This window comes from Panthera leo, chromosome C2, assembly GCF_018350215.1.
Source record: "Panthera leo isolate Ple1 chromosome C2, P.leo_Ple1_pat1.1, whole genome shotgun sequence".
Taxonomy (NCBI): Eukaryota; Metazoa; Chordata; class Mammalia; order Carnivora; family Felidae; genus Panthera; species Panthera leo.
This window is the reverse complement of record NC_056687.1, coordinates 1,756,925-1,782,720: the sequence shown is the minus strand read 5'-3', so window position 1 is coordinate 1,782,720 and position 25,796 is coordinate 1,756,925. Positions and strand designations below refer to the sequence as shown.

Genomic DNA, 25,796 nt, shown 5'->3' with positions numbered 1-25,796 from the left:
GGTGGGGCAGGGCAGAAAACCTGCCTCGTGGACAGCAGACAGCTGGGGGTGGCCGGCAGGGGAGGGGGAGGGCAACCTGGGGACAGAGCACGGCCGCCCCCTGGGCCATGGCACCGAAGCCGCGATTGCTCACACATCCCGGGGCGGGCCAGAATCTCTCTGTAGGCTACCTGCTGCCCTCCAGGTGATCATGCTAACGCCACGAGAAATGAGACACGAGGACACAGTAGATTCAACAAAGCGTGTATTAAACCACTTACTGGAAACTGGTTAAGATTAAGGCACTCTGAACTTGACGGTCTCCTTGAGGTTACAACACGTGGTGCTCTTAGGACTATTTATAAAATGCGGGGACCAGGACAGCCTCCCAGATGCGCTGGTGTGGCCTCGGTACCCCGAAGGGACTAAATGCGCTGTGTGAACAGGGCACAGCCCCACACCATTCACGACACAGCGTGACCTCACGTACATTACTGTATTAACACAAAGGCTGCTGGAGTCTGCTACAGAGTTTTTCTTATGAATAAAAGTAGAAAGTCAAAATCTGCAGGCTGCTATAAAATACTTAGGAATGTTTCGTAATACTTCAAATTGCTATCAAATGCCCAAGAAGTCAGAAAGAGATAGTCAAGAGTTTGTACAGTTAGTGTCTCAGCTTATGGACATTGCAGGACAGCGCGGTCACCTCACGGCACGGGCCGACGTGGCTGGGGGGGGGGGGGGGGGGTTGGGGGCGGGGGGGCTGTCGAGGGGTGTGGGGTGTTGGATCACACTGACCTGTATGAGAACCTTCCGTGACACGGAGAGCGGTCCCCGACGGCACAGTCACGAGTGCGAAAGCGGAACACATCGTTTGTCTCATGCGCCTGTCGACCCACCTCCCCGAAGCTAAACGTCTTCCTAATCCAAAGCAATGTGGCGGTGGCCACCGGGACTATTTTCAGAGTGAAGAGAGGCAGTTCACACAGTTACTCCACGGTCTGCATCCCCGATAGGAAGGATGTGGTCATTTACTGAAGCCACAGATCTTGCTCTGAAAGGCCTGGGGCCGACGGAAGGCACCGCAGGGTGTACCCGGAGGCCACGGACAGCGTCCCAGCCAGAAGAGTGCGGTTCCAAGCTAGGGGTCGTGTGACAAGCAGGGCAGTCAGCAGTGTCTCCGTGTAGCACGGGGAAATCCCTCTGGCCGGCCCTGGACACCCTGCCCGACCCCCCAGTGGGCAGAGCCCCGCAGAGGGGCCCACGGGGCATGGTCCCTTCCTCCTCGGACAGCCTGGGGACCCCGTGGTCCCTGTGTGACCATGTTGCAGACGGCCTGACTAGGGAGAGCCTGGTGTGGCCACACACAGGACCCGGCGCCGGCCGTCACCAGGGCTGAAAAGGGAGCGGGGCGGTGATGGCCCCTCCAGGCCCACGGCCCAGAGCACCTGCTGCTGCCCCCGCAGGGGGCTCTAATGCTTCATTTGTCATTCAAGTTTTCACTGGAAAAAAATCTTGGTGTTCCGGTAAAAATACAAATTAAAATTTAAAAACTGTCCTGTAAGCGGTCTGAATTTTGACAGTAAAATTTCTTGGTGAAACACCTTTGGTGGAGGAATGAAATCCAAGACTCATTTGAAACGGAATGGAACGGAACGGAACAAAACACAGATTTAAGGTGAATCTAAGTTCTCCCGGACGCTGCTCAGAGCGGCTGGGGTCAGAAGGCACGGCCCGGCAGACTGCGTCTGGGTGCCCGGCTCCCCGGGGGGGCTGCCACGCAGGGCGCACAGCCGCCAGCCGGGTGATGGGAGGGCGGCGGGGTGACAGGGGCCCTTCCTCCCCCGCCGCGCGCGCACAGCGCGCCGTCGGGCACAGGGACGCGAGGACAGAAGGCGGGACGGAGGCCGGCTGCCCCGTCCGCGGTTGGCTTCGCCAGCGGAGAAGGGTAGCAGGATGTGGGCTTTGCCTCCTGGAAGTAACAACACAACCAACCGACCCCCCTGAAAAGCTTCGTGTCTGCAGTGACTAAATACAGATACAGAAGAGGGAACGGAAGCCCGCGGGTCCGCAGGGCGGCGGCGCCGTGCTCCCTGGAGCCGCGCGGGGACTGCTGGGCGCGTGGCTCAGTTGTTCTCGAACCTGGCATACGGGTTTTCCTCTTTAAACAGACCTGGAACAAAACAGACCTGGTTATAAATGTGCTCACACGGCAGGAAACGAAGTCCAAGGACACAACACAATTCAGTGTTTTGTGAACACTCACTGTGGCTCTAAGAAAAAGGGTGTTTGGAGCAGGTTCAAGCACCACGCTTCACCTTTTTATTTTTTTTGCAACTATTTCTACTTATTTATCTATTTTGCGAGAGAGAGACAATCCCAAGGAGGGGCTCGATCCCACAAACCGTGAGATCATGACCTGAGATCAAGAGCCAGATGTTTAACCGACTGAGCCACCCGGGCGCCCCTACGCTTAACCTTTTTGAAAGTCAAACCACAGGTGACTTTAAAATTGAAATAAAATTTACCAGAAACAATCATCCTAAGAAAAACAAACCTAAAGAAATAAAAACTTACTGGCTAATTCTCTCAAAGAGGAATTAAGAAACAGCCATTATTTCTCCCCACAGCGTTTGGCTAATATACAGAAATTAACAAAAGCACCCTAAATGTCCTTAGAATTAAGGCTACAAAACAATGAGGTGACTGTCCACTTCACCACCACCAAGTGCTCTGACGTGGCTAATATAACGCAGTTGTAAAAATACATCTCTGGTGCTAAACGCTCAGGCCTAGGAGTTTTCTCTTTGCAGTTCTGAACACACAGCCTCTCCCTCTCTTTAAAAACCTGTATCGCCCACACTTTTCTGGAGCCGCTGCACCAAGTGTATGTGCTGCAGGTGGGGGGAGGGGGTGGGCACGGGGCGGGAGGGCAGCCAGTGCGGAGGCAGGAGGGTGGCCCGTCTGGGGAGGACCGCCGCCTCGGCCTTGGGAGGAAGCCCACGGCGGTTCTGGTAAAGGGAGCCCGTGTGCCAGATGCCGAACACAGTCGTGTTGGAGCAGGACGGATGGAACAGCTCCCAGCTCTACTTCTGGTTTAAAGGGGAGAGACCGTGCTGTGATTAGGAAACCAGACGCCTTCTGAAACCAAGAGAAGGGTTTCCTCCATGCTGGTACGCGTGCCTTGGCCCGTCTCCCCCCTGGGGGCCCCCCGGGAATTCTTCCACGCGGCTGGGTCTTTGCAAAGTCCAGTCCGTTAGGTGGGCTTTACGTAAACAGGCACAAGCTGGCTTCCTCAGGGCAGTTCAGGGCCTGGCGCACCATCAAAACGGAGGAGTGAAGGGCCTCGGTGAAGGTCACGGAGAAGGCCCCGCGCCAGGAGCCCCGGCCCGAGGCGCCACCTGGCCTCGCACACACCGGGCAAGTGGGACACGGCAGCGGGGGCAGACTTTAGGCGCTACTCGTGCGTGGCGGTAAAGGCACCGTGGTGGAGTCTGTGTGTGAGTGCACGCGAACGCGTCTCTCTCGCCGTGCACGGTAACGTCAGTCAGGTGCCAACAAGCTCCTCTCAACACTTCAGTATCGTGAAGCAAGGTGCCCGTGCCAAGGACAGCTGGCGTTCACTGGGCACGAACGTGCGCCTGGAAGAGGCACCGGGGACAGACGGCACCGTGCCGACACGACCACTGACACGACATCACCCACGCGGGACCCCACCCTTGCCTAGGCTGGGAACGAGCAACCGGGTGAGTGCTGTGGGCACCGGGGACCTGATGGGCCAGCTGGCAGAGGAAGCCGAGGGGCGGGAGCCCACGAGGGAAGGCTCTGGCGGCTGCTGGACATCTCACCTGCAACCAAGGAGACCCAACGGCAGGGGGAGGGGCGGTCAGGGCAGCCTCGGGCCCCAGAACCCACACCCGGCGGCTGGCAGGGTCGACCCGAGCCTGAGGCCACACGCACAAGGGCGTGACAGTCAGAGGAGGCCTGCGTGGACGGAGGGGCCAGCCAGTGCTGGGTGGGGGTGCCGAGTCAACCGCACGGCCAGCAGCCCACCAGAGGGAGCCGAGGCTCCAGGACCCACTGCTCTAGTGCACAGGACCTGAAAACACCACGAGAACAGGGTGTTCCCTGTACAGACACAGAACTCCAAGAAGAGGGCGTTAGTTAGAAAAGATTTTGAGGGGCACAGTGGCTTGGACGGTTCAGCATCCAACTGTTGATTTCAGCTCAGGTTGTGATCTCAGGGCTGTGGGATCGAGCCCCACGTTGGCCTCTCTGGACAGTGCAGAACCTGCCTGGGATTTTCTCTCTCTCAAAACAAACTTTCCAATAAAAAAAAAAAAAAGGAAAGAAGAGATTTTGCAATTTTCCTAATCAGATTCAGCCCTGAGCCCAGCTGCCAGGTGCACCCGACACACAGCAAACACTGCTCAGGCCGTGAGGTCCACGAAAGCACCGCGGCCCAGAGCTGGAGGCCCCGCGGCGGTCATCGGCGAGAGCGCAGTGCGGCCACTTCTAGCAATCCCAACAGCCCCAAACAACAGCATGGACGCGGATGTGGGAATCAGCAGAGAACCAACTCAACCCGGGAGCAGATTTAATGCTCTCGCGGACTAAAACATTAGTATCCCCCCCAAATCCCTCCAAACAAAAACCAAAACCAGATGAATCACTTGGCGGCATGGAGACCTCTGGCTAACTCCTTTAAAAGGCGTGCGGCCCGCAGTCAGGTGCGGGAGCGGTGGGAGCACCAGGCGCAGGGGAGGCCACAGGGACCCGTCGAGTTCCGCCCCCTCATCAGCAAACGGCGCTCAGGAATCCAGCTGAGAGTAAACACCCTAAGGCTTCACCTTTCCAGACATTCCGTGGAGTTAGCTCCTTCCGGACCGCGCGGTCTAGAACCAATCGCTCCTCCCGGAAGCCTCAGCCCAGACCCTACAGTCACGTCTCACGGCCCGGAACCCACTCCCGGACAAACAAAAGATGCGTGCAGTCAGTCGATCCTTACCGTATTTTTTTCTGATTTCATCGTGTCTGGATTTCATTTCTGCTCTCCTAAAAAGACAAAGAAATCTCACTTAGCACCAAAATATAACACAATGTTAAATGATGTACCTTCAGCAGAGTGGGGGTCTGTCCTCTTTTCCAGGGAAGAGACCAGGGACCAGTGTGGGGACAAGCCCAGCCGCCAGGCCAGGCAGCATGAGGCTGTGTCAGCATCACGTCCTTTGATTCTGAGTTTCAACAAAAGAAATTCAAATATCCAAGACTGTATTTTTTAAAAATATTTTTCACGTAAAGAAAAACCTGACGTCAGATTCTGAGGAAGGTTGGGAACACGCAAACGTTAGTTTTTACTTAGGGGCACACGGCGTTGCGGGGACAGCGCAGAAACCCGCAGGGCCTCAGCCCCCACTGGCAGCTGACCTGACGCGGCAGCGCCTCTCCGGGCCACCATCCCGTTCCACGGGCAGGGACAGGAGACCCGCCTCCCTCGCCCTGTGCCACAACCCATAGGGGCGCACCCCACGGCAGGGGTCGTTTCCCAGGGCCGCGCAGGCTGGGTTCCCGAGCCAACGGGGACCTCACCTCTCCTCCTGCCGGACCCTGCGCTCCTCGCGCTCCCGCGCGGCCTTCTCCTCTTCCTTATCCGGCTTCCGGCTCCTCTTCCTGCGGCAGCAGCACGCGCAGCAGCACGCGGCCAAGGCCAGCAGCACGGCCCCCCCCACCACCGACAGGGTGATGATCAGCGCCTCGAAGTTCACTGCAAATCCCAGCGGGAGGGAGCCGGGGGTCAGGACGGGAGCGGGACCGCCGCCTCCCCCACAGGCGGGCCGCAGCCCGCGCAGGGGCCCCGCCTATGTCTCTCAGCGTGTTCGTGGGACTTAAGAACAGTTTACCGGCCAACCACGCAGACCCAGGCCACAGGGTCCGAAGGCGCTTCGAGCCTGACAGACGGTAACAAAGCGGGCCCGCCCTGAGGGACTCCTCCAGACGGAAGGGGAGCCCCGTGCAGCTCAACTGATTATTTACATCCAAGTCCACGGCCCTACACGGCTGGCCCTTGAACACGGTTCACACTGCGTGGGTCCCCTAACACGTGCATTTTCAAGACCTACGGGGCAGAACTCAGGCGTACCTCCTCTTCCTGAGATCTCCTTACGAACACCTCCCCCACGTCACGGCAAGGACACAGTGTGGAAGAACACAACACACAACACAGGTGCTCATCGGCTGCCTGCGTGATCGTAAGGCTTCCGTCAACAGATGATGCGTTTTCAGGGAATCGAAAGTTGTGCGCGGATTTTCGAGGATGTGGGGGGGGAGGGGTGGTCAGTGTCCCTCACGTGTACGTTGTTCAAGGGTCAAGTGCGCTGACTGCCCCCGGGGAGACTCTGTGAGCCCTGCGGGCCCAGCCCCTGCCCCACCCGGGGCTTGAGGACGGCTGCTCGAGGATTTTGTCATTTCCTGTCAAGACCCAACTTCTGAGGCAAACAAGTAGTTAAAACAAGGTTCTCGATTCTTTCAACTTCTTTTAAGGATTTATAAACCCAAACCAGTCCCTATTTTTCTACTTAATTCAAACCAGAGAACTCGAGTTTTCACTCATCCACTTAAGTCAGCCCTGGAAGAGGCTTCAAGAGCGAACTCCCCCCCACCCCAGATGGTGGAGCGTTCCTGGCACTGAAGTTAGAAAGTCTGGCCGCCACGCAGAGCTGGTCCCCTCGAGTCTCCCCCGTTTCCCGGTTTCCCGTTGGTGGCTGGGCGGGGCTTGCCAGGTGGGAGAGGGAGGCCGACCCCCAGTGCCCGGCGCCCTTCAGACCCCACTCAGGCCCGCACAGACCCTCACGTTCAATGCAGCCGGCCGCTGGCCTCACACACTCTGTGCTTTGTTCAGCTACTTTCTTTTCTTTTTTATGTTTATTTACTTTTGAGACAGAAAGCGTGAGCGGGGGAGGGGCAGAGAGCAGGGGAGACAGAATCCCAAGGAGGTTCCATACCACCAGCACAGAGCCCGACACGGGGCTCGAACCCACGAGCTGCGAGATCATGCCCTGAGCAGAAACCAAGAGTCACAGGCTTGACCGATGGAGCCACCCAGGCATCTCTGTTCAACTACTTTAAACAGAAACAGGTGTTACATCTGAAATGCCTTCTGGGCTTTAGATCGTGTGTTTTCTTCCCTCCTTTGACCTGTTCTGGAAGTGCCGGCATCACAAAAATTAGCAGGAACAGGTGTAAGAAGAAAAGACCTTTGTTGGCAGATGGCATCATCTTCTGACCAGAGAACTTCAAAATAATGAACTTTAAGAGCCAATCTGATCAGTAAGACAGCTGGTTCTGAAATATATCTACCACCACCACCCCCCCCCCCACTTCCAAGACAGCATTTCTGACGAGCAGCTAAAACCAGTTACAAAATAAAAACAGACATCTGGTCGTGACGGAGGAAAGTACCAAGGGCCCCTGTCCCCACAGCCCTAGGCGGGAAGGCTGTGGCGTGCTACTCGAGGACGGAAAGACGGCCTCTGTGCATGAACACCAACCCTGCTTGTGCACGACGGTTTAACATGGTAAAGATCTTATTTTCCCCCAAACGAACACAGATTCAAAGTCATCACAGGTAAAACCCCAGAAGAATTTTGCCGAGAAGTGGGTGAAAGAATTGTAAAGCACCCACAGCACGAGGTCTAGATCTGGTGCTCCCTGACATGTGGGGGCCCCCAGTCTCCCCAGATGGCATGAGCCCCACCCACCCCCACTCTATTCCCACAGAGCAGGTCCTCGGCCAAATAACCCTACCCAATCCTCTGCGGTGCATGCGGGGACCCATAGCGGTTCCCACTTATCCCCGATGGGCAAGTAGCAGGCTCCCGTGCCCCCCTGGCCCTCGGGGTCAATTAAACCAAGCACGTGCTCTCCCGGGAACCAGGAGCACGGCAGAGCCTGCCCCCCACAACCCCTGGCTAGTTCCTGTCCCCCTCCCCCAGGCTGAGTCACCACGAACCGCAAACTGCTGTGGCCTGCTGTGGCTCTGTCTGTCCCGAGTCAGGGGTACGGCCAGCCCCACAGCCCTAAGGTGGGAATTTCATTTCACAGGCCAATGATCAAAAATGCCCCCACCTGAAAGGTGTTCAATATCGTCAGTCATGAGGGAAGAGCAAATCAAAGCCACAATGAGATGCCACTTCAAACCTGCCAGATGGACGAAAATGAAGGTGACAGATTACCCCAGGCCCTGGCAGGGATGTGGGACAAGCGGGAGCCCCGGTCGCCTGAAGGAGCCCTTCTTGAAAGGCGATGAGTCCACAATCCCGCTGCTCAGCATGTGCCCAGCGGGAGTGAGTGGGGGGCTGCCCACGAGCACGTCTGCAGCAGCACGGGGACCCCGGGCGTCCCCGGCAGCAGAGTGGGCACAGGGTGCCAAGCAGCAGCGAGACAGGCAGCCGGTACGCGTGACGCACGAGTCTCAGACATGCCCCCGAACGGGGAGTCGGACAGACCAGCATGCTTACTTTAAGTGAAGGGCGGGGCGGGCAGCACTCCCTGGGGTGGCAGGTCAGTGCACTGGCTGCCCACGGTCCCGACAGGGACAGGTTGTGAGCGCTGGGAATGGTCTACATGCTTTGCTGAGTGCGGATTACCTGTGGACTCGTGTGAAAATTCGCTGAACGTACGCGTGTGTGCGTACACGTGTGTGTTTACGTTATACGAGGACAGGAAGGGAGACTTAACGTGTGTGCGCATCATTAGAAGTTATGCTTCAACTTTAAAACACCTTGGGGGCACCCGGGTGGCTCAGTCAGTTAAGCGTCAACGGTTCATTTCAGCTCAGGTCATGACCTCGCAGTCCATGAGTTCGAGCCCCGCGTCGGGCTCCGTGCCAACCGCTCGGAGCCTGGAGCCTGCTTCAGATTCTCTGTCTCCCTCTCTTTCCACCCCTCCCCAACTCATATGTGCGCATGCGTGTGCTCTCAAAAAATAAACGTTAAAAAGTTTTTTTAGATAAACGCATAAACGTTAAACAAATCACCTTCTAGAGAAAGTAGAAATAAAAGCACCTCAACGGTTCATGCTCAAAGTGCCAAGGGCTCCCTGGTCCAGGACTGGTCTCTGTGGGATCTCAAAAAGGGTTGACGTCCCCCAAGAGAGAGCGCCTACAGAATCCACCACACGCAGGCAGAAAGGGACATAGAAACACAGGGACCTGACCGTGCTGACCTAGCAGGACTCCAGGCACACAGACGCCAGCAAGACGCAGTCCCCAAGCTGACCCTCTTCCCTCTGCCTCGCAAGTGGGCCTCCGGCACCCCGGGGACCCCTGGCTGCCCTCCCAGAAAGCACGCATTCTCACTGGCTTCCTGACTTCCTGCAGGGAGCCCGTGTTCTGGCAGCTTATGCTAACTGAGCACACCCAGACCCTCCCAGACAGTACTGATTCTGCAAGAGTTCCGTGAACACGAAGACTTACCCCAGCAAACGCCCCAGCGTGCAGAGCTCAGCGTACAAAGGGAGCTGGGTGGCAGGATCCTGGTCACGGGGTAGTCCAAGCACGCCTTATTGGTGTTGCACCAAAGGCACTGAAAGAGACGAATGTTTGCCAAACCCCAGAAACGCAGCGTAAACACCAAAGAACCAGACGGTCCAGGATACAAGCCCAGCCACACCGTCTGCTCCCCCTCAGTGGCTGACCGGAAGGCCGTGGTCCTCACCCCGCCACAGCAGCTCCACCCCGCCTTGCCCACCAGGGCCGATGTTACTCAGACCCTCTTCCTTCGGGCACCATGCCCAGCCTCTCGGCCTCCGTGCAGTCCTGGAGGCCGCCAGGTGGCTTCCCGCCCGGGGTCTTTGCACGGCCTCCTCCCTGTGCCCGGAACCTTCTTCTCCAAACACACGCCCCTCAACCTCCTCCACAGGGCCTACCTGCCCCACCCCCCTACTTCCTTCCCTTCCCGACACACCGTCTCGGATCGTCTGCAGGAGGACAGGCGGGACCACGCTCATTACACGTTTGCTGGTGGACTTTTGCAACCTTGGCAATCGCCGTACAAAGATCCTACCTGTGGTCTCTCCGGCCGCACTGGCCATTAAAGACAACGCAACTAAGGCTCAAAGCGTCCCTCCCAGGACCCGAGATTACTGCAGTGACATGCCCGCGGTGAGCCATCCAGGTGGCACTGACAGGGCACGCACACAGTGTGCCCTCAGCCTCCCCTCTGGCCTCCCAGGCCCCTACCTGTCCTTCCAGAAACCCGCGTGCGCCTGAGGACCCGTGTGGGCAGGCCTCCTGCGGCCCCTGCACCCTGCATTTCTGACCGGACCCGTCTGCGTCCAGAGCGGGCCCACGCCTTCAGGCTTACTGCCCGCCCGCCTGCTGAGATGGGGGTGCGTGTGCCCCCACAACGTCCTCCCACAGAAGGAAGGGCTGGACCGGACGCCGCCGCGGAAGTGCGTACTCCTGAAGCCAGAGCGAGGCAGGACACCAGGCTCCTTTGCGGCCGGGAGGACTTCCGACGGTGACATCCGCCACTAAAAAGCCGTGCCACCAGGAAAACGCGCAGACAGGTGAGCAAGTTCAGGGTTACCAACAGTAAGGTCTGAGGCTGCGGTAGCAACACCCTTCAGTCTTTAACCAGCAAACACAAGGGTCCACTCAGACCCTACGACCCAACACGCTGCCAGGTGGTCAGCAAGTTCTCTTCTGAAAGCGTGGCCAGCATCCTAGGGCAGAAACCACCCGGCCCGTCTGTCCTGACCTGCCTCACAGGGTTCCCCGCTGCCAGGGAAGGGAGGACAGGCTGCGTGGCTCTAAACTATCCTCGTAAAACCCGACTGGAGGGAGCTTCCCCTACGGTCCCAGACAAAGGCGTCAAAGCCCAGGGACTGCTCGGGGAGCCACACGGGATGGGGCAGAGGGACCCTGACGGGCCCCACACGGTGGCGGACTTTCTCCGACGTGCCTCTCTGCTGGTCCCCGACGGCCAGCCACACACGTGGCTGTGTGTCAGATCCCAGGATGGTCCACCTGGAGGAGACCGCCAAGAGCACCGGACCTGCTACAGGGCGGCTGCCCTCCTGCTCGAGGTCACGCAGGGTCAGCACGGGAGCATCCTGGCTCCCAGTCTTCCCTGTAATTCTGGTGAGCTGGTCAGTCTGAGCCCAGGACGCCAGGCCCTCCGGGCTGAGGGCCCGCATCTCTCCTTGCCCTCACCCTTCCCCGTTCCCAGGTGAAAAGCCCAGGGAGGAGCATCCACCCCAACCCAGGACAACTGATGGAGAACGCGGGACACATTGCGAGGACTGGGGGGCCCACGGTGCGTGGACGGCCCTCATTCCTGTGGGCAGGCCGGTTGGGGAAGCAGACTCCCCAGCCCTGGCTGAGCACCACGGCAGGCGGGGCCTCTGGGAACTCACAGGACGCTCCCGGCCCCATCTTGGGGTTCCATGTGCAAAACAGAGTCACGGTCCCTGTCCCCAACAGGCCTCTATGCTCTAGTGGCATCGACACGAAAGCACGGGCCACGGGTTCACAGTTGCAGATTAGACGCTAAGTGACGCCCAGCCCAGTGCCCATCCTTCTCCGTTCCCCTTGCCCTCCACTCCCCCATCCTGCTTCTGAACACCGCCCCCCCACCATCACCAAGCCCACCAGCCTCAATGAGGCCTCCTGCCCACTCACACGTGTTCCCAGCCGTGGGGCCCAACCCAGTTTATAAGCCCAGACACCTGGTCAGGAGATAAGCATGCGTGTTAATGACGCTCAGGTGATATCTGCAGTTCTCACGAGACGGTTTACTACTCCTGAGAAAGACTAAAATGGCATTCGACCCCCATTACAGAAACTATCTCCACAAACCCCAGACGGCAGAACCTTTAACACCCACAAGACCCCACCCCCCCACCCCGTCGTGGAGAGCGGGGGTGTCTACTTACAGAGACGTTTTTCAGGCACTCCTCACAGGTCCTGTTTGTGTTCTGAGAACAAGCTGCGGGCAAAGGACAAACAGGTCACTGAGAACCGCTCACTGGAAACACCGGCCCAGGCGGCCAGGGAGGCACCCAGTCTGCGCTCTGAACCACGGAGACGAGCAGCCAGCCTCCCAGGTACAGCAGCGGGAGTTTCCCAGCCTTGCTGCAGGCCGGCCACCGGGGAGCGTGCACACGCAGCCCCAGGGTCCCATCTGCAAGGGGTCGTGCGGAGAAAGGGGCCTCGGGGCACAACGGCGGTACGTACCTTCGGGGAAGAGGAGCGGAAGTGGGCGCGTAGCACGCACCCAACTGGCCCAGGCCCGCTGGCTCATCGGCACAGTCTCTGGAACCAAAGGCCGCGGCAATGCCAGGCCCGTGGGACTAAAGCCAGGCCTCGGCCCCCGCCAGTCCCGCCCAGACCTGAGGGAGAAGCCCCCCCGGAATCCGCCAGCTCCAGCCGCTCTTCACGGCAGGGAGGGTCACACCCCACCCAGCCAACAGCCCCGGAACTCGCAGCCGGGGGGAAAAACGTCCAAACGCTCTCAAGCAGCTGCCGTCTTCCGCACCCAGAGCTGAGCACACACGCTTACTCCGAAGAGAGGTCCGTGCCACCTCGTGAGCCACCGGAACCGCACGCCCCAGTCGTAAGGAGCGACCACTTTGCAGGCGCCGGGGAAACTGAGATTGGAAGGGCTGACAAGGCCAAGTCCGCAGAGGCGGAGCCCCAGGGCACTGTCCGCCGCGGCGGCGGGAGGCGAGGTGGCTCAGCCTCAGCCATCGCACCCAAGCGCTTCGCTCAAGACGCTAGGAAAACGTGCCCACTTTACGGTGCCAGGGAAGCCGACGACAGCCAGATGCGCGCGTACAGAAGGTGGGCACACCGGTGGCGACGGAACGGCGCTCGGCCACGAGGAGTGCGCCGCGCGCACGGAACACGGAGCCTTCACCACGTCACGTGGACCGACGGACACCGGACACGGACGACCACCGGCCGGATTCCACGGGCGTGCGGTTGCAAAGCCGGCGAACTCATCTGCACCGGGAAAGGGACGGCGGCGGCCTGAACCTTCCGGAGAGATGGGCGCGTGCTGGAGCGTGACGGGGGTCACGTGGGCGTCACTCACCCAACGGCACACGTAAGACTCCCGTGTTTCACCGCACGCAAGATTTGTCTCCAAAGGAAAAGACAAACGTGAAGCTCCAGGTCACGACGCGCGCGGGGAGGTACCGGGACGAGCGCAGGATGTCTGCCGCGGACTTCGCCGAGCTTACCAGAGGGGCCGGGACGGGCCCCACGACGGAGGAGACCCAGCCAGACGTGAACAGCCGACACCCACGTGGCGGGCGTGCGAGGGAGCGCTCGCCGCCGGGTCTTCCCACTCTCCCGCGCGTGTGAACGCGCTCGTGACGCGTGACCCCGTCTGCCCAGGGGAGGAGCTCCCGTTTCAGTCACATGCATGCTCATGACGTCCGCGAAGCGGGACTAACTCTCAGGCGCGTGAAGCCTAACCCTTCTACCTTCCACGTGCTAAGCACGATCCCACTTTGTTTAAAACGAAAGCCCGCTTGTCACGGGCCATCCCACGGCCGTCTTTCCGCTGGCACGCCACTGGCTTTACACTAAAGCTGACTTCCAACTACTGTTCTCAGAACGACGGACTCAGGGCGCCCGGGGGGCTCAATCGACCGAGCACCTGACTCGCGATTTTTGCTCAGTCACGATCCCAGGGCCGTGGGATCGGGCCTCACGTTGGGCGTGCTGTGTGGGGAACCTGCTTGGGATTCTCTCTCTCTCTCTGTCTCTCCCCATCTCTCTCGTGTGCTATCAAATACAAAATAATTTTTTTTTAATTTTTTAATGTTTATTTTTGAGAGAGACAGAGACAGAATGCGAGTGGGTTAGGGGCAGAGAGAGAGGGAGACACAAAATCCGAAGCAGGCTCCAGGTTCCGAGCTGTCGGCACAGAGCCCGATGCGGGGCTCGAACTCACAAGCTGTGAGATCATGACCTGAGCCGAAGTCGGACGCTCAACCAACTGAGCCACCCAGGCACCCCAGATACAAAATAATTTAAACATTAAAAAAAAAAAAAGAAAAAGAACAGACATAACTTAGCTCCACGGAGGTAAAGAAACAGACAAGTCACAGAACCCCTCGATCTCTGCCAGCACCACTCAGAGGCGGGGTCGCAGAGGCGCCAGGACAGGGACAGGAACAGCACCGTCTGTCTCAGAAGCCCCGTGCCCTGGAGCCCGGAGGCGGGCCGGCTGTGCCAGGGCCGGGGACTCGGCCGCCACATCCAAGCACTCCCTCTGTCCGTCCTCCAAAGGGCCAGGCAGCGGGGGGGCCTCAGTATCTAGACACAGTTCCCCAGGAAAGGGGCCAGGGCTCCTCGGAGAAGCAGCTGATCCCAGAAGTGGGGTACAGAGAGGACAGAATCAGCCCTGGACAGACTGCGGCATCACAAAGTGGCACCAACTTAGGAGCGGATAACAAAATAACTAAAGGACCCAAAGGCCGGCTTGAAGGCCGGGGGGGGTGGGGGGGGGGTCCTCCTTGCCAAACGGGGACAATTTAAAATCAAAGGGATTGACAGTCACGGACTCCAGCCTCTTGAACACTCCAGGGTTTCACCCGGACGTGGAGTAAGTACGGAGAAGGCCAACTAGCAGGAGCAGGAGCAGGGGGTTTGACCGCCTGCAGCTCTGCCATCATCGTGGGAAACCTGGACGCCAAGACCACCGCGCGCGCTTGTGAGGTGACAAGACACTTGCGGTCTCGGAGCGCCTCCCCAGTCTCATCGCTTATGAAGACAAAATGCACCTTACAAGTGCCCAGAGTATCGGCGGTACAATGACAGGACGGAGGGACACAGCGGCAGCAGGCGCCCCCGGGGGTGCAGGGGGAAGGACACAGCCGTGTGTGGTGGAGTCCGTCAAAGGCACTGGAATCCAAGTAGAGGACACCAGGCAAGGCCAAGTGGGGCTCCTTCTACAGAGTCGTTTTCTGGGAACAGACTGGGGAGCGGTGCTGGGTGGGTGGGGAGACATGCTGGCCAGAAGCCCCGCACCGTCCTGGATGCGGGCAGGGGACGGAATGACACTACTGGGATGACGGGTACACCGGGTACACCGGGTACACACACGCCCTACGCTACATCTCCAAGTACTCACGAGTCCTGTCGATGCCAACTGTCTGATTCTGACCCTCATAGTCCCATGACGCACAGGAGGCCCGCCCCAGAGAATGAGGGGCGAGGGGGGAAGGGGGAGGGCCGCAGGACGACGGACCCTGACGGACCCTCGGGCGGTCTGGAGGGGGGAGAACAAGCAGACGCGGAGGGAGCGCAAGGCAAGCATGGAAATGCTGACAACAGAAAGGCATGCGGAGTTTGCTGTGCGATTTATTCCTTCAAGGTTTCGGCAGCTTCGACATCTTTTCTACACAGTCAGGCAAGGAGCCACCGTGAAAATCTGCACGACTGCCTGTCACACCGACTCAAGTCCTTTTTTCTTTCCTTTAGCGAGAGCAAAGCACGCACGCAGGGGAGGGGCAGAGAGGGAGAGAGAGAATTCCTCGCAGGCTCCGTGCTCGGCGGGGAGCCCCACGCAGGGCTCCCCAACTCACGACCCTGGGATCACGACCCGAGCAGAAATCAAGTAGGACGCTCAACGGACCGAGCCACCCAGGCGCCCCTCAAATCCTTGTCGAAAAATTCTACGAGAAAAGACATACCTCTCGTCAATCTTAATTGAGTGGCCACAGGGAGCAGGGGGGTCGGGTACGGGAACTTTTTCACGGGAATTTTTTTTGTTTTCGTTTGTAAAGTCTTTTTGAGAGCTGGACTCATGTGAACTACACCCCGAGATACACACCGTAAACCTCATCCACCCCACGGTGTTGGGACCACAGACCCGTAGGAGTCAACGGAGACCAGCCCTCCGCCTGCCCCCGCCACGACCACCAACCGGGCACACGTTCAACACAAGCAGAGACACCTACACTGGACAGTCTTCCCGAAAAGGGCCAGCACCGGGAAAAGGTCGTTCTGTTCTCTCCCTTACAAAACACCTCACCGTCTTGCATGGCTGGCAAGGAAAATAGCCCACTTGCTGCTGCTGCGGACGGCGGGGGTTGGCCTTCTCGGGCACGGGACACAGACCACATGCTGATGGCCGCAGACCAGCACAACGGCCTCCTGCTTCCGGAGTCCAGCGCTGTGTGTGAACACGCCCGTTCCACAAGTCCCCCACTGAGAGTCTGTTTACCAATGATTAGAAACCTTCGGGCGTCACTCACTCTGATAAAAAGGTCTTTCTGTCAGGATACGCTAACCCACGTACTTCCCTAAAGTTCCGGGTGAGGCCACCGATTACATAGAGAAAGGCACACACTAGCAGGGGTGTGACGAGATCTGTCCTGTAAACATAAAGAAACGAGCAAGTACGCATTTACTGCATTTACTGAGCCCGCGTCACACACAGGCAGGAGGGCGGCACCTGGCCGGCCCCCGGCACAACAATCCCTCATCGGACACTGTGCTCCCTCTGCACGGCGACAGAGAGCACCTATGCCATCCGTGTCACTTGAGAATCGGGTGGAAAAATCATTTAGACGAAAGTCCTGGTCACCTTCCTGTCCCAATAGAGAAGAGCTGAGCGGCATGGTACACGTCTTCCTCAACTTATGATGGGGTTTCGTCCCCAGAAACCCATTCAAAGGGGGAAATTTCCTATCAAAACTCCGTGTAATTCCCGGGTCTCGAAACTCTACAACACTTCCGTTAGCCTGGGGACGGGCACAGCCACCTGGCCCACAGCCTGTTTTACAAGGAGGGTGGACGTCTCGAGTACTTGACCGAATACCGTACTGAAGTGACAGGCAGACCGTGTGGGCCCAGAACGGTCGTCGGTGTGCGGGGACCGCGTGGCCTCCCAGCCCCGGGGTGACACGGCGTGTGGAAACTCCAGGCACCGTGTTTACTCAACGCACATCCTTTGGCGCCGCTGACAGCCGAAAATCCTAAGCCGAACCCTTGAAAGTTGGGGACCGTCTGAACATACAAATAACATGCACCACATGTATACACACTGGAAGGCCCTTACAACTGGTTTCAAACACCGTGGTTCTCGGCGACAGACGGGCAGGTGAGGAAGCGCGTCCCCCCCAATCCTGTGCCGTTCGCAAGGAGCAGTCGGGGCGGGCTCCCACCCCCGACCTGCACAGGCCACAGCTGAGCTCCTTTGTGTCCTTCAAGCAGCTCCGAGGTACGGAGGAGACGCGGGGATGGAGTCTCACCCCCCACACGAGGTGGGCTCCACAGGGCCACGGAGGCTTCTGTAAATTCAGGAATTTCGCTCTAAAGACCTTCAGAGCATCCTGGGTCCCTAACGTCTCCATGCCGCCAACACACAGTGGGACGTTAGGAACTGTCAGCGTGGGACCGCTGTGACGCATTCGTTGAATCTGCACGCCTGTCGTGGTTGACTTACGTGTCACCTTGACGGGGCTCAGGTGCCCAGACAGCTGGCAGACATTTCTGGGTGTGTCTGGGCGGGTGTTTCAGAGGAGGTCAGCATTCGAATCGGCTGGCTTAATAGTGAAGACCGACCTCACCGTGGCCAGTGGGCAGCACCCAGCCCACAGAGGGGCCCCCACAAAAGCAGAGGCACCGTGAATTTACTCTTTTTGCCGAAGCTGGGACGACCGCTTTCTCCTGCCCTCAGACACCGGGGCTCCCGGTTCCCGGGCCCTCCGACACGGAGGAACCCCGGCAGCCTCCGCGGGGCTCCGACTTGCAGACACAGGTCCCGGGACCTCCCAGCCTCCACAGCCACGCGAGCCCACCCCTCACGACACATCCTTCCCCACAGCTGCAGACCCCCTGCCGGCTGTTTCTCCGAAGCGCCCTGATGGCCTCGCAGGGGGACCAGTGATGTGAACGCCACAGTCACACCCTACAGGGCGACGGGCGGTAAACAGCGCGTGCTCTGGGGAAGGGGGGACCTCAGCGCCCCAACAGTGCCCCCGTCCGAGGAAAGGCAAACGAGACCCGAGGGTACCTGAGTGGGAAACCCTCCCGGCACACCGCTCCTCCCGCGTGAAGGAGTTGCTGCAGGAGAAACAACAGTCCGCCACCTTCCCCCGAGGACCCAAGGACCGGAGGACCCGGGGCGAGTCCAGGGGACGAGTAACCACCGTGAGCTCAAGGGCGGAGGGGCGGCTGAACCGACAGTAAGTGCAGTGCCACGTGGCAACCGTTCTAATTCCCTAATTAAAAAACTAATGAAAGTCACCAAAGGACACCGCCACTCACCTCGGAACGCCAGGGCAGTTAAAAAGCAGAGCGGTCAAACACGTCACTTCGGGGCACTCCTGACCCGCCCCCTCCAATTACGCAGACACACACCCGCCAGCCCCTGAGAAAGACCCATCTCCGGCAGGTTATCCATTCCGGTGCGGTAACAGGTACCCACTCCACGTCTGCGCTTGGAACCCGATCCCAACCAGAAGAGCTCTGTGCACCGCGTTTCCACTGCCTCCTTACAAACGTCCAGAGAGCTACGTCCCAAGTGTCACAGGCACACACACATTTGGAAGTAGATCAGAAGAAAACCAGTCCTGTACTGGAATCACGGCAAAACTCAACAAGCCGGGATAATACTGGCCCCAAGTCAGTCCTGCTTGTGGAGCCCTGGAAACAGGTCCAGAGGCCTACCGGTGACCCCACCACCACCACCACCAGTGATCACACGGGTACCCCCCACACAGCAGCCAGGGCAACACTTCTGACACACCCCAGCTTAAATGTTTCCCTGACCTGCCACCAGGCCCGGAGGCTGAGTCGGAGGACCGGCCCCCCTCCACTGGCCGGCAGGAGGACAGCCTCCGGCAATACTCCATTTCTGGAATCTTCCGAGCCCTCAGCTTGGCCCTAGGTCATGCATTTCCTTCCCTAGCAGCCTCTCACCCACCCACCCAGCACTCAGGGTTTCTTGGTCACCACCGCTGTCCCAGCACCTGGCAGGGCGGCTGATAAGAACGGGAGATAAACCCAGGAAGTACCCCCACGCCAGGTCTGTTGAGTGCAGAAGCAGAGTCAGCTCCTTCAAAGCGGCCGGTACTACAGCTCTCCTGACTCCACTGAGCCATGCAGTAACTCGAGTACTCCTTCCCGAGGGGAGTGGGGCCCCGGCACCCACGCCTCAAGGGGCCTGGCCCCTGGACACCGGCTACCGACCAGCGCTGGGGCTCCAGCGGGTTAAGCTCCACTTCCTGACTCAGAAACTAACCGCCCGCTCGGTCAGAGAGGGTCGAGTGAGACTAAGAGGGAGGGCAAAGTACTCAGGATGATCCTGCGGGTCCCGCTGACACCGCCCCGCGACCGAACCAAGACAAAAGGCCGGTCTGCCCCCCTCCCGGCGCCCCCGCTGCAGCTAGACCAACGGGAAGGCCGCAGCCTGGGGCAGCGACTGGGCGCGGCAGAGACCCCGGGCCCCCTCCACCTCCCTGTCCCGGGACCCCGGGACCCCGGGACCCCGCGCCCCCTCCCCCGCCTCCCCAGCCCCGCCCATGGACCCCCGCCCCCTCCACTTCTTCCCCCGCCCTGCCCCGGGACTCCCCGCCCCCTCCACCTCCCCGCCACGCCGCAGGACCCCCCCCACCCCTCCACCTCCCCGCCACGGGGCCCCCTCCACCTCCACTTCCTCCCCGGCCCCGGGACCCCCGGCCCCTCCACTTCCACCCCCGCCCCGCCCCGGGACCCCCGCCCCCTCCACTTCTTCTCCCGCCCCGCCCGGGGACGCAGCGCCCCCTCCACCTCCTCCCCCGCCCCGGGACCCACCCCCCCCCCCGCCCTCTCCACCTCCCAGCCCCGCCCAGAAACTCTCAGCCGCCCCGAGCCCCTCACCCGCTACGGACGGCTCCTGAGCGGCGGTCACCGAAAAGAGCAGCAGGAGCAGCGCGGCCACGCCAACAGGCAACTCCCAGCGGGGCACGAGCCCGCGAGGGCCGCCGAACGCCATGGTGGCTGCGGCCCCTTTCGTCGGCCGTCGGTCCGTCAGACGTCAGCCTTACGCGCTCCACCTCCGCGGACGGGCTAGTCAGTCTCCCCCTGAAAGAGCAGCACGCCGGAAGTGGGCGGGGCGAGCGGCAGGGGCGAGTGCGCAGCCGCGATTCCCTGTTCGCCCCGCCCCCAGTCCTCCGGCCTGCCCCCCGCGGCTTGTGTTCCCCGCCTTCCGGAGCGGCGGGGACGGGACTCCGTGCGCGTGCGCGTGCGCGTGCGCGGCTGAAAAGCGGCAGTCTGGGCCGGGCTCGCTGCGGTTCAGTGCGCGTGCGCGGCCTCAAGGGGCGTTCAGGGGCGTCGGGGGCGCGGTGGGCTGGACCCTAAAGCCGTGCGGAAGTCCGGCGCGGTGGCCTCGGGGCCCGGTAGTGCCGCCGTCGGTGCCAGGCTGGTCCCCGCGCTCGGGCTGCACTGGACGGGACCTGTGCTCACAGAGAACAGCTCGCAGTGAAGTTGTCACCTGAGAGAAGCCTCGGGCTTCGCCCCTTGTGGTCGCGGAGACGCATCTGGGCCCGCTCCCCCGTCTCCACACCCCAACAGAGCCTTGGCCCTCGTGGTGCCTTCTCGGGAGCCTGCTCGAGGAGGGATGCGTACTGCAGGAGGCCGCTCGCTCTGCAGACTGTTTCCGTGACCAAAGTGGAGGGGGACGTGGCTGGTGTCCGGGGAAGCGGGCCACGCACCGCCGGCTCCCCCAGGCCCCGGGGGCTCAGGGCAGGGCCCACGGTGGGCCACCCGCCAGCCTGCTGTTCCCGGCCCCCACGCTGTTCGCAGGCATGTGGCACTGCTGCCCCACACCTGCCTCTGCTGCAACTCCGGCGAGCTCCGCAGTCTAACGTGAGGATCAAGACCAACGTGTGGCCTGGAAGCTTCCATGCCTCCCCTCCCGGAATGGGGGGCCCACAGCCCTTAGAGTTTAGCTTGCCCTTAACCTCCAGGGCCGGGGTGCAAGCACTGTTCTCAATCAAAAGAGTAGTTGGTAATTGTGTATTTGTGCCTCCTTCTGTGTGCAAGGACCGAAGGCAGCGCCCCATCATCTGTGTCCCGTCATTCCGTCATGGAAAAGCACCCAGAGGGGGTGGATAACTGGCCAAGGTCTCAGGGCCAGAAGAAAGGGGTGCATCAAGGGCTAGCAATGAACCTGGCCAGGTTCTACCTCTATGACCTCCCCCCCCACCCCCCCCAGGTACTCAGTCTCTGTGAGCTCACAGCAGTACTGACCATCATGAGATCACAAGATCACACACGGGGAGGACCCACAGCCTCAGCGTTAGCTCTTCCCAGCTTCCACTTCAGGGCCGACCCAAGTTAGCCTGGGTGCCCGTGGTGCTGGTCTTGGTCTGCGGCACAGAGGATGAAAGGATGAAGACCACGGGCCCGTGACATCGTGTCGATGCCAGCGTTGAATGTTTTAATGAGTATGTCTTCAACTTTGTTCGACTTTTCGTGAAGTGACAAGGATTCCTGTACGGGTAAGGCAGCAAAGGCCCCTTAACTGTAGTAAACTGACCCACTTCTCCTACTGCAAATACCTCCAAATATCTCCACTTGGATCTGCTGTTTAGGTAAACAGACGTTTAAAAACTCCATTTCCACTGGAAATGGAATAAACACCTACCTGGGTTTAGATATATGGCCCCAGAAACCAACACGTTTTCGTCCTAACAGCGCAAACACACAACAAACAATTTAATGATGGTCGAAGGACATTGGACGTTTGTAAACCAAGACTCCATGGACACTGCTGCATTTGAAACGGCGCCATCAGCACTGGCATGTTTTTTAAGGAGGCGTCACACCCAGCGTGGAGCCCGACGTGGGGCTTGAGCTCGTGACCCTGAGATCAAGAGCTGAGCTGAGATCAAGCGTTGAGTGCTTAACCAACAACTGAACGACCCAGGCGCCCCAGCAATAGCATTTTTTTTTAAATACCCAGCAGTAGCATTTTAAAACCCAACTGTGTTCTGCAACATTTCAACAACATGGATGTTCAAAAAATACTTGGCATCTAGAGTCCGTTTCCTGTTTTGAAAGCGGGGAGGAAGTGGCAGCGTTACTTCAATTGCATTCGATTGTCAAAGAGCTTTAAGCTTCCAGGGGAGACTCAAGCAACATCATGAGAGGCACACCTGCGATAACTTTTCAGAGAAACGGAATGACTCCTCTTGGCCACGTGCAATTAAAAGCGTATGACTGATGGGCGCCTGGGTGGCGCAGTCGGTTAAGCGTCCGACTTCAGCCAGGTCACGATCTCGCGGTCCGTGAGTTCGAGCCCCGCGTCAGGCTCTGGGCTGATGGCTCGGAGCCTGGAGCCTGTTTCCGATTCTGTGTCTCCCTCTCTCTCTGCCCCTCCCCGGTTCATGCTCTGTCTCTCTCTGTCCCAAAAATAAATAAAAAAACGTTGAAAAAAAAAAAAGCGTATGACTGGGGCGCCCGGGTGGCACAGTCGGTTGAGTCTGCGACCCTTGATCTCAGCTCAGGTCATGATCTCACAGCTCATGGATTCCAGCCCCACATCGGGCTCTGTGCTGATGGCGTGGAGCCTGCTTGGGATTCTGTCTCGCCTTCTCTCTGCCCCTCCCTGGCTCGTGTGCACGCGCTCTCGAAACAAATAAATAAACTTAAACAAAATTTTTAAAAAGAGCGTATGATTTTTCCAAGAAAGATAGCCAAAGAATCAGACCGCACAGTCACAACAGCATCAATTTAAGGGAAGTGATGGTCAAATCCTGCACGATGGGAAAGGCTGTCCTCCAACACCAGACTGGTCATTGGGTGGAATCCAGAGCCGTGGTGATTTCACATTTCCAGGGTCCCCACCCTGGAGTTGTGCATATGGGAGTGGCTTGCTGGGCATTTTCACCAGAGTTGTTTTTATTTGTGGTCAGTGTGCCTGCCATCTGATTTTATTTGTCATCAAGAGTACATTCCTCTTGGGGCACCTAGGTGGCTTGGTGGGTTGGACATTTGACTCCTGGTTTTGGCTCAGGTCAAGATCTCATGGTTCCTAAGACTGAGCTGTGTGTTGGGCTCTGTGCTGACAGTGCAGAGCCTGCTTGGGATTCTCTTTCTCCCTCTCTCTCTGCCCCTCCCCAGCTGGTGCTGGTGCACATGCGCATGCTCGCTCTCTCTCTCTCTCAAAAATTAATAAACATTAAAAAAAAGAGTGCATTCCTCTTAGTAAGTTAAGGAATTACTTCCAAAAGGCCCTGTAAAAAAAGAGCAAAGCTACTACCTGAAACAGGTAACACATTAGATCTCTGTGATCAGCTGAGGACACAGGGAGCACTTGAGGGGCTGGGACTTTGGATGGCCTTGGAGGGATCTTAGGAGCTCTTGGATAGGCGGGGGCTCCAAGGGACTCTGGGGCGGAGGGAGGGATGGACAGAGCCCATTTCCATGGCTGGATCAAGGGATGTTACGGAACACGCACCTGGACGCGCAGCGACTCCAGAGAGAGCTACAAGGGGCTCTTACCTGCTTGGGTTTTGGAGCTGGTCCTGGTTCCTGCCGTGTGGGGCCCGGACTGAGGCGTGAGACCCGGAACACTCTGGTCAGCCATCCCCTGTGAGCGGTCTCGATTCTTAAAGTGTTTTTCTGTGTCAGCCTCTCAGAGTCCTCAGAAGCGGGCAGAGGGGGCTCTAGTGAGCCTCCACCCGTAATGTGACAAGACAGGAAACAACTTTTTCAAGGTCACGCCGCCAGCCAGAGGCAGGGCTAGACTTGGAGGCGGGGCTTCAACCGAGTCCCCTCCAGCTCCTCTCCATCCCACGGGCACAAGGTGCGAAGTTCTCAAAAGGATCGTTGGAAAACTATCGGGAATACATCACAACCAGGACAGGGCCTGAGGGCAACCATTCTGCAGTCCATGTTTCCAGAAACTGCCTCGGGGTATCAGCTCAGGCCTGGCTTCAGCTGGCCCTGCCAGAGAAGGCGCCCAAGCAGGGCCGACCCCTCCCAAGGGGGCCTCCCCGCTGCACACACCTGTATTCCTCGCCCACATACCCCACCGTTATGTCCGTGATTAGACTCGTCCTCCAGTTTCGCCCAGGGCTTCTCAATCGTGCCTCAGAAGCACATGCAGAACATGACAAACCCAGACTGTTAAGCTCACCGCAGAGCCCCTGACTCAGCGGATCTACAGCCAGGCCGAGAGTCTGCGTCTCTAACAAATGCGCAGGTGAAGTTGGGCCTGCGGTGAGGAAACAGCCTTTGAGAAGCGGGGCTCTGGGTCACCGAGTCCCCCCCCGGCCCGCTGCGCACTGACACGGCCGGGGCGCACTTACAGGCCATGCTGCAGGCGGTCCCCCCCCCCCCCCCCCCAGCAATGAAGCCCGAGCCTGAGAGGGACACTGACGCTTCACGCTCCGCAGGTGCAGGCCGGGCTGAGCCCCCTGAGCTGCCAGTGCTGCCAGCGTGAACCTTTCTAGGTCCCCCACCTGCCCAAGTAAAGTGTCCCAGGTCATGTACAGCAAGAGGCCCTCACACAGTTAGCATTTACAATAGAAGTCAGGAACCCAAAGCCAGGCGCCCCCCACCGGTGCAGATCTGTGGCAGGGTGGGGGGTGCTAGGGTCATGGGGATATAGGATAGGATCAAAAATTGACGTTTGGTCTTAATGTTCCTGGCACAGAGCTCCCAAAACCCTTGGAGTTTCCTGGATAGCAAGAGTGATGAAGGTATCTTTTGTTACTTACGACAATCCTTTCAAGTGCATCTGAGTTTCTGTTAAAGAGGGGACTTTTGGAAAGCACCAAAGCCTGGGGACCAACCTTGTGAGCAGAGGCTGGAATTTTCAGTCCCACCCCACTGACGGAGGAGGGGGGAGCGGGGAGGGGCTGGAGGTTGGATAGTCACCAGTGGCCGACAAGTTAATCATGCCTGTGTAATGAAGCCTCCATAAAAACCCCAAAGGACTGGGGTTTGGGGAACTTCTGGGTCGGGGAGCATGTGGAGGGGTGGGGAGAGTGGCCCCCAGGATGCAGAAGCCCCACACCCCTCCCCCGTTCCCGGTACACGTCTCTCCATCTGGCTGTTCGTTCACATCCTTTGCAATAAGCCGGTAATCCAGAGCGGAAGCTGTTCTGAGTTCCGTGAGCCACCCTAGCAAATTAATTGGATCTCTGATCTGTAGCCAATTACCTGAAGCCCAGGCGACAAGCTGGAATTGCATCTGAAGGCCGGGAAGCAGTTCCGTGGGACTGAGCCCCTCACCTGTGGCATCTGATGCCATGTCCAGGTATCTGGTATCAGAATGAAGTTCGATTTGTGGGACACGCAGTCAGTGTCCTCAGAGAACTGAGTCACTCGCTCGATGGTGTGGAAGAAACACACGTGTCGGAGGTGGCCAACTGTCCAGTTTTGCCTGGACTGCGTGATTTGCTGGGAGGGAGGACTTTCAGGGTTAAGGCCGGGACATCCCAGGCCCACGGGGATACTTGGTGTCAACAAAAGTGAACAGAACGTTAGAATCTCCAAAAGAGACAAAGAGAGTTTTCTTTGAGCCCAGGTTAGGACAGTTTCTCGTCCAGGAAACACGGTCTTCACAGGGAAGGAGGTGCTCTGGAGAATGAACAGTTTTTACCAGAGTTATATACTTTTTTTAAATGTTTATTTATCCTGAGAGAGCGAGAGCTCCTGAGGGAGGGTAGGGCAGAGAGAGAGAGAGAGAGAGAGAGAGAATCCCAAGCAGGCTGTGCACTGTCAGCACAGAGCCTGATGTGGGGCTCGATCTCACAAACTGTGGGATCACGATCTGGGCCGAAATCAAGAGTTGGAGGCTTAGCCG

The 25,796-nt window shown here is 58.8% G+C and overlaps 1 protein-coding gene across 1 annotated transcript; it reads right to left on the bottom strand.

The window, feature by feature from the left end:
• Window positions 1–231: 231 nt before the first annotated feature.
• On the bottom strand, window positions 232–20,060 carry LOC122229673 (PTTG1 interacting protein). Its single transcript, XM_042955038.1, has 6 exons — window positions 19,859–20,060; window positions 11,914–11,966; window positions 9,452–9,560; window positions 5,569–5,743; window positions 4,988–5,034; window positions 232–2,152 (listed from the first exon to the last, which is right to left on the bottom strand). Exons 1-6 carry the CDS (start codon window positions 19,971–19,973, stop codon window positions 2,106–2,108), a joined length of 546 nt encoding a protein of 181 aa, XP_042810972.1. The 5' UTR covers window positions 19,974–20,060; the 3' UTR covers window positions 232–2,105.
• Between the last annotated feature and the right edge of the window lie 5,736 nt (window positions 20,061–25,796).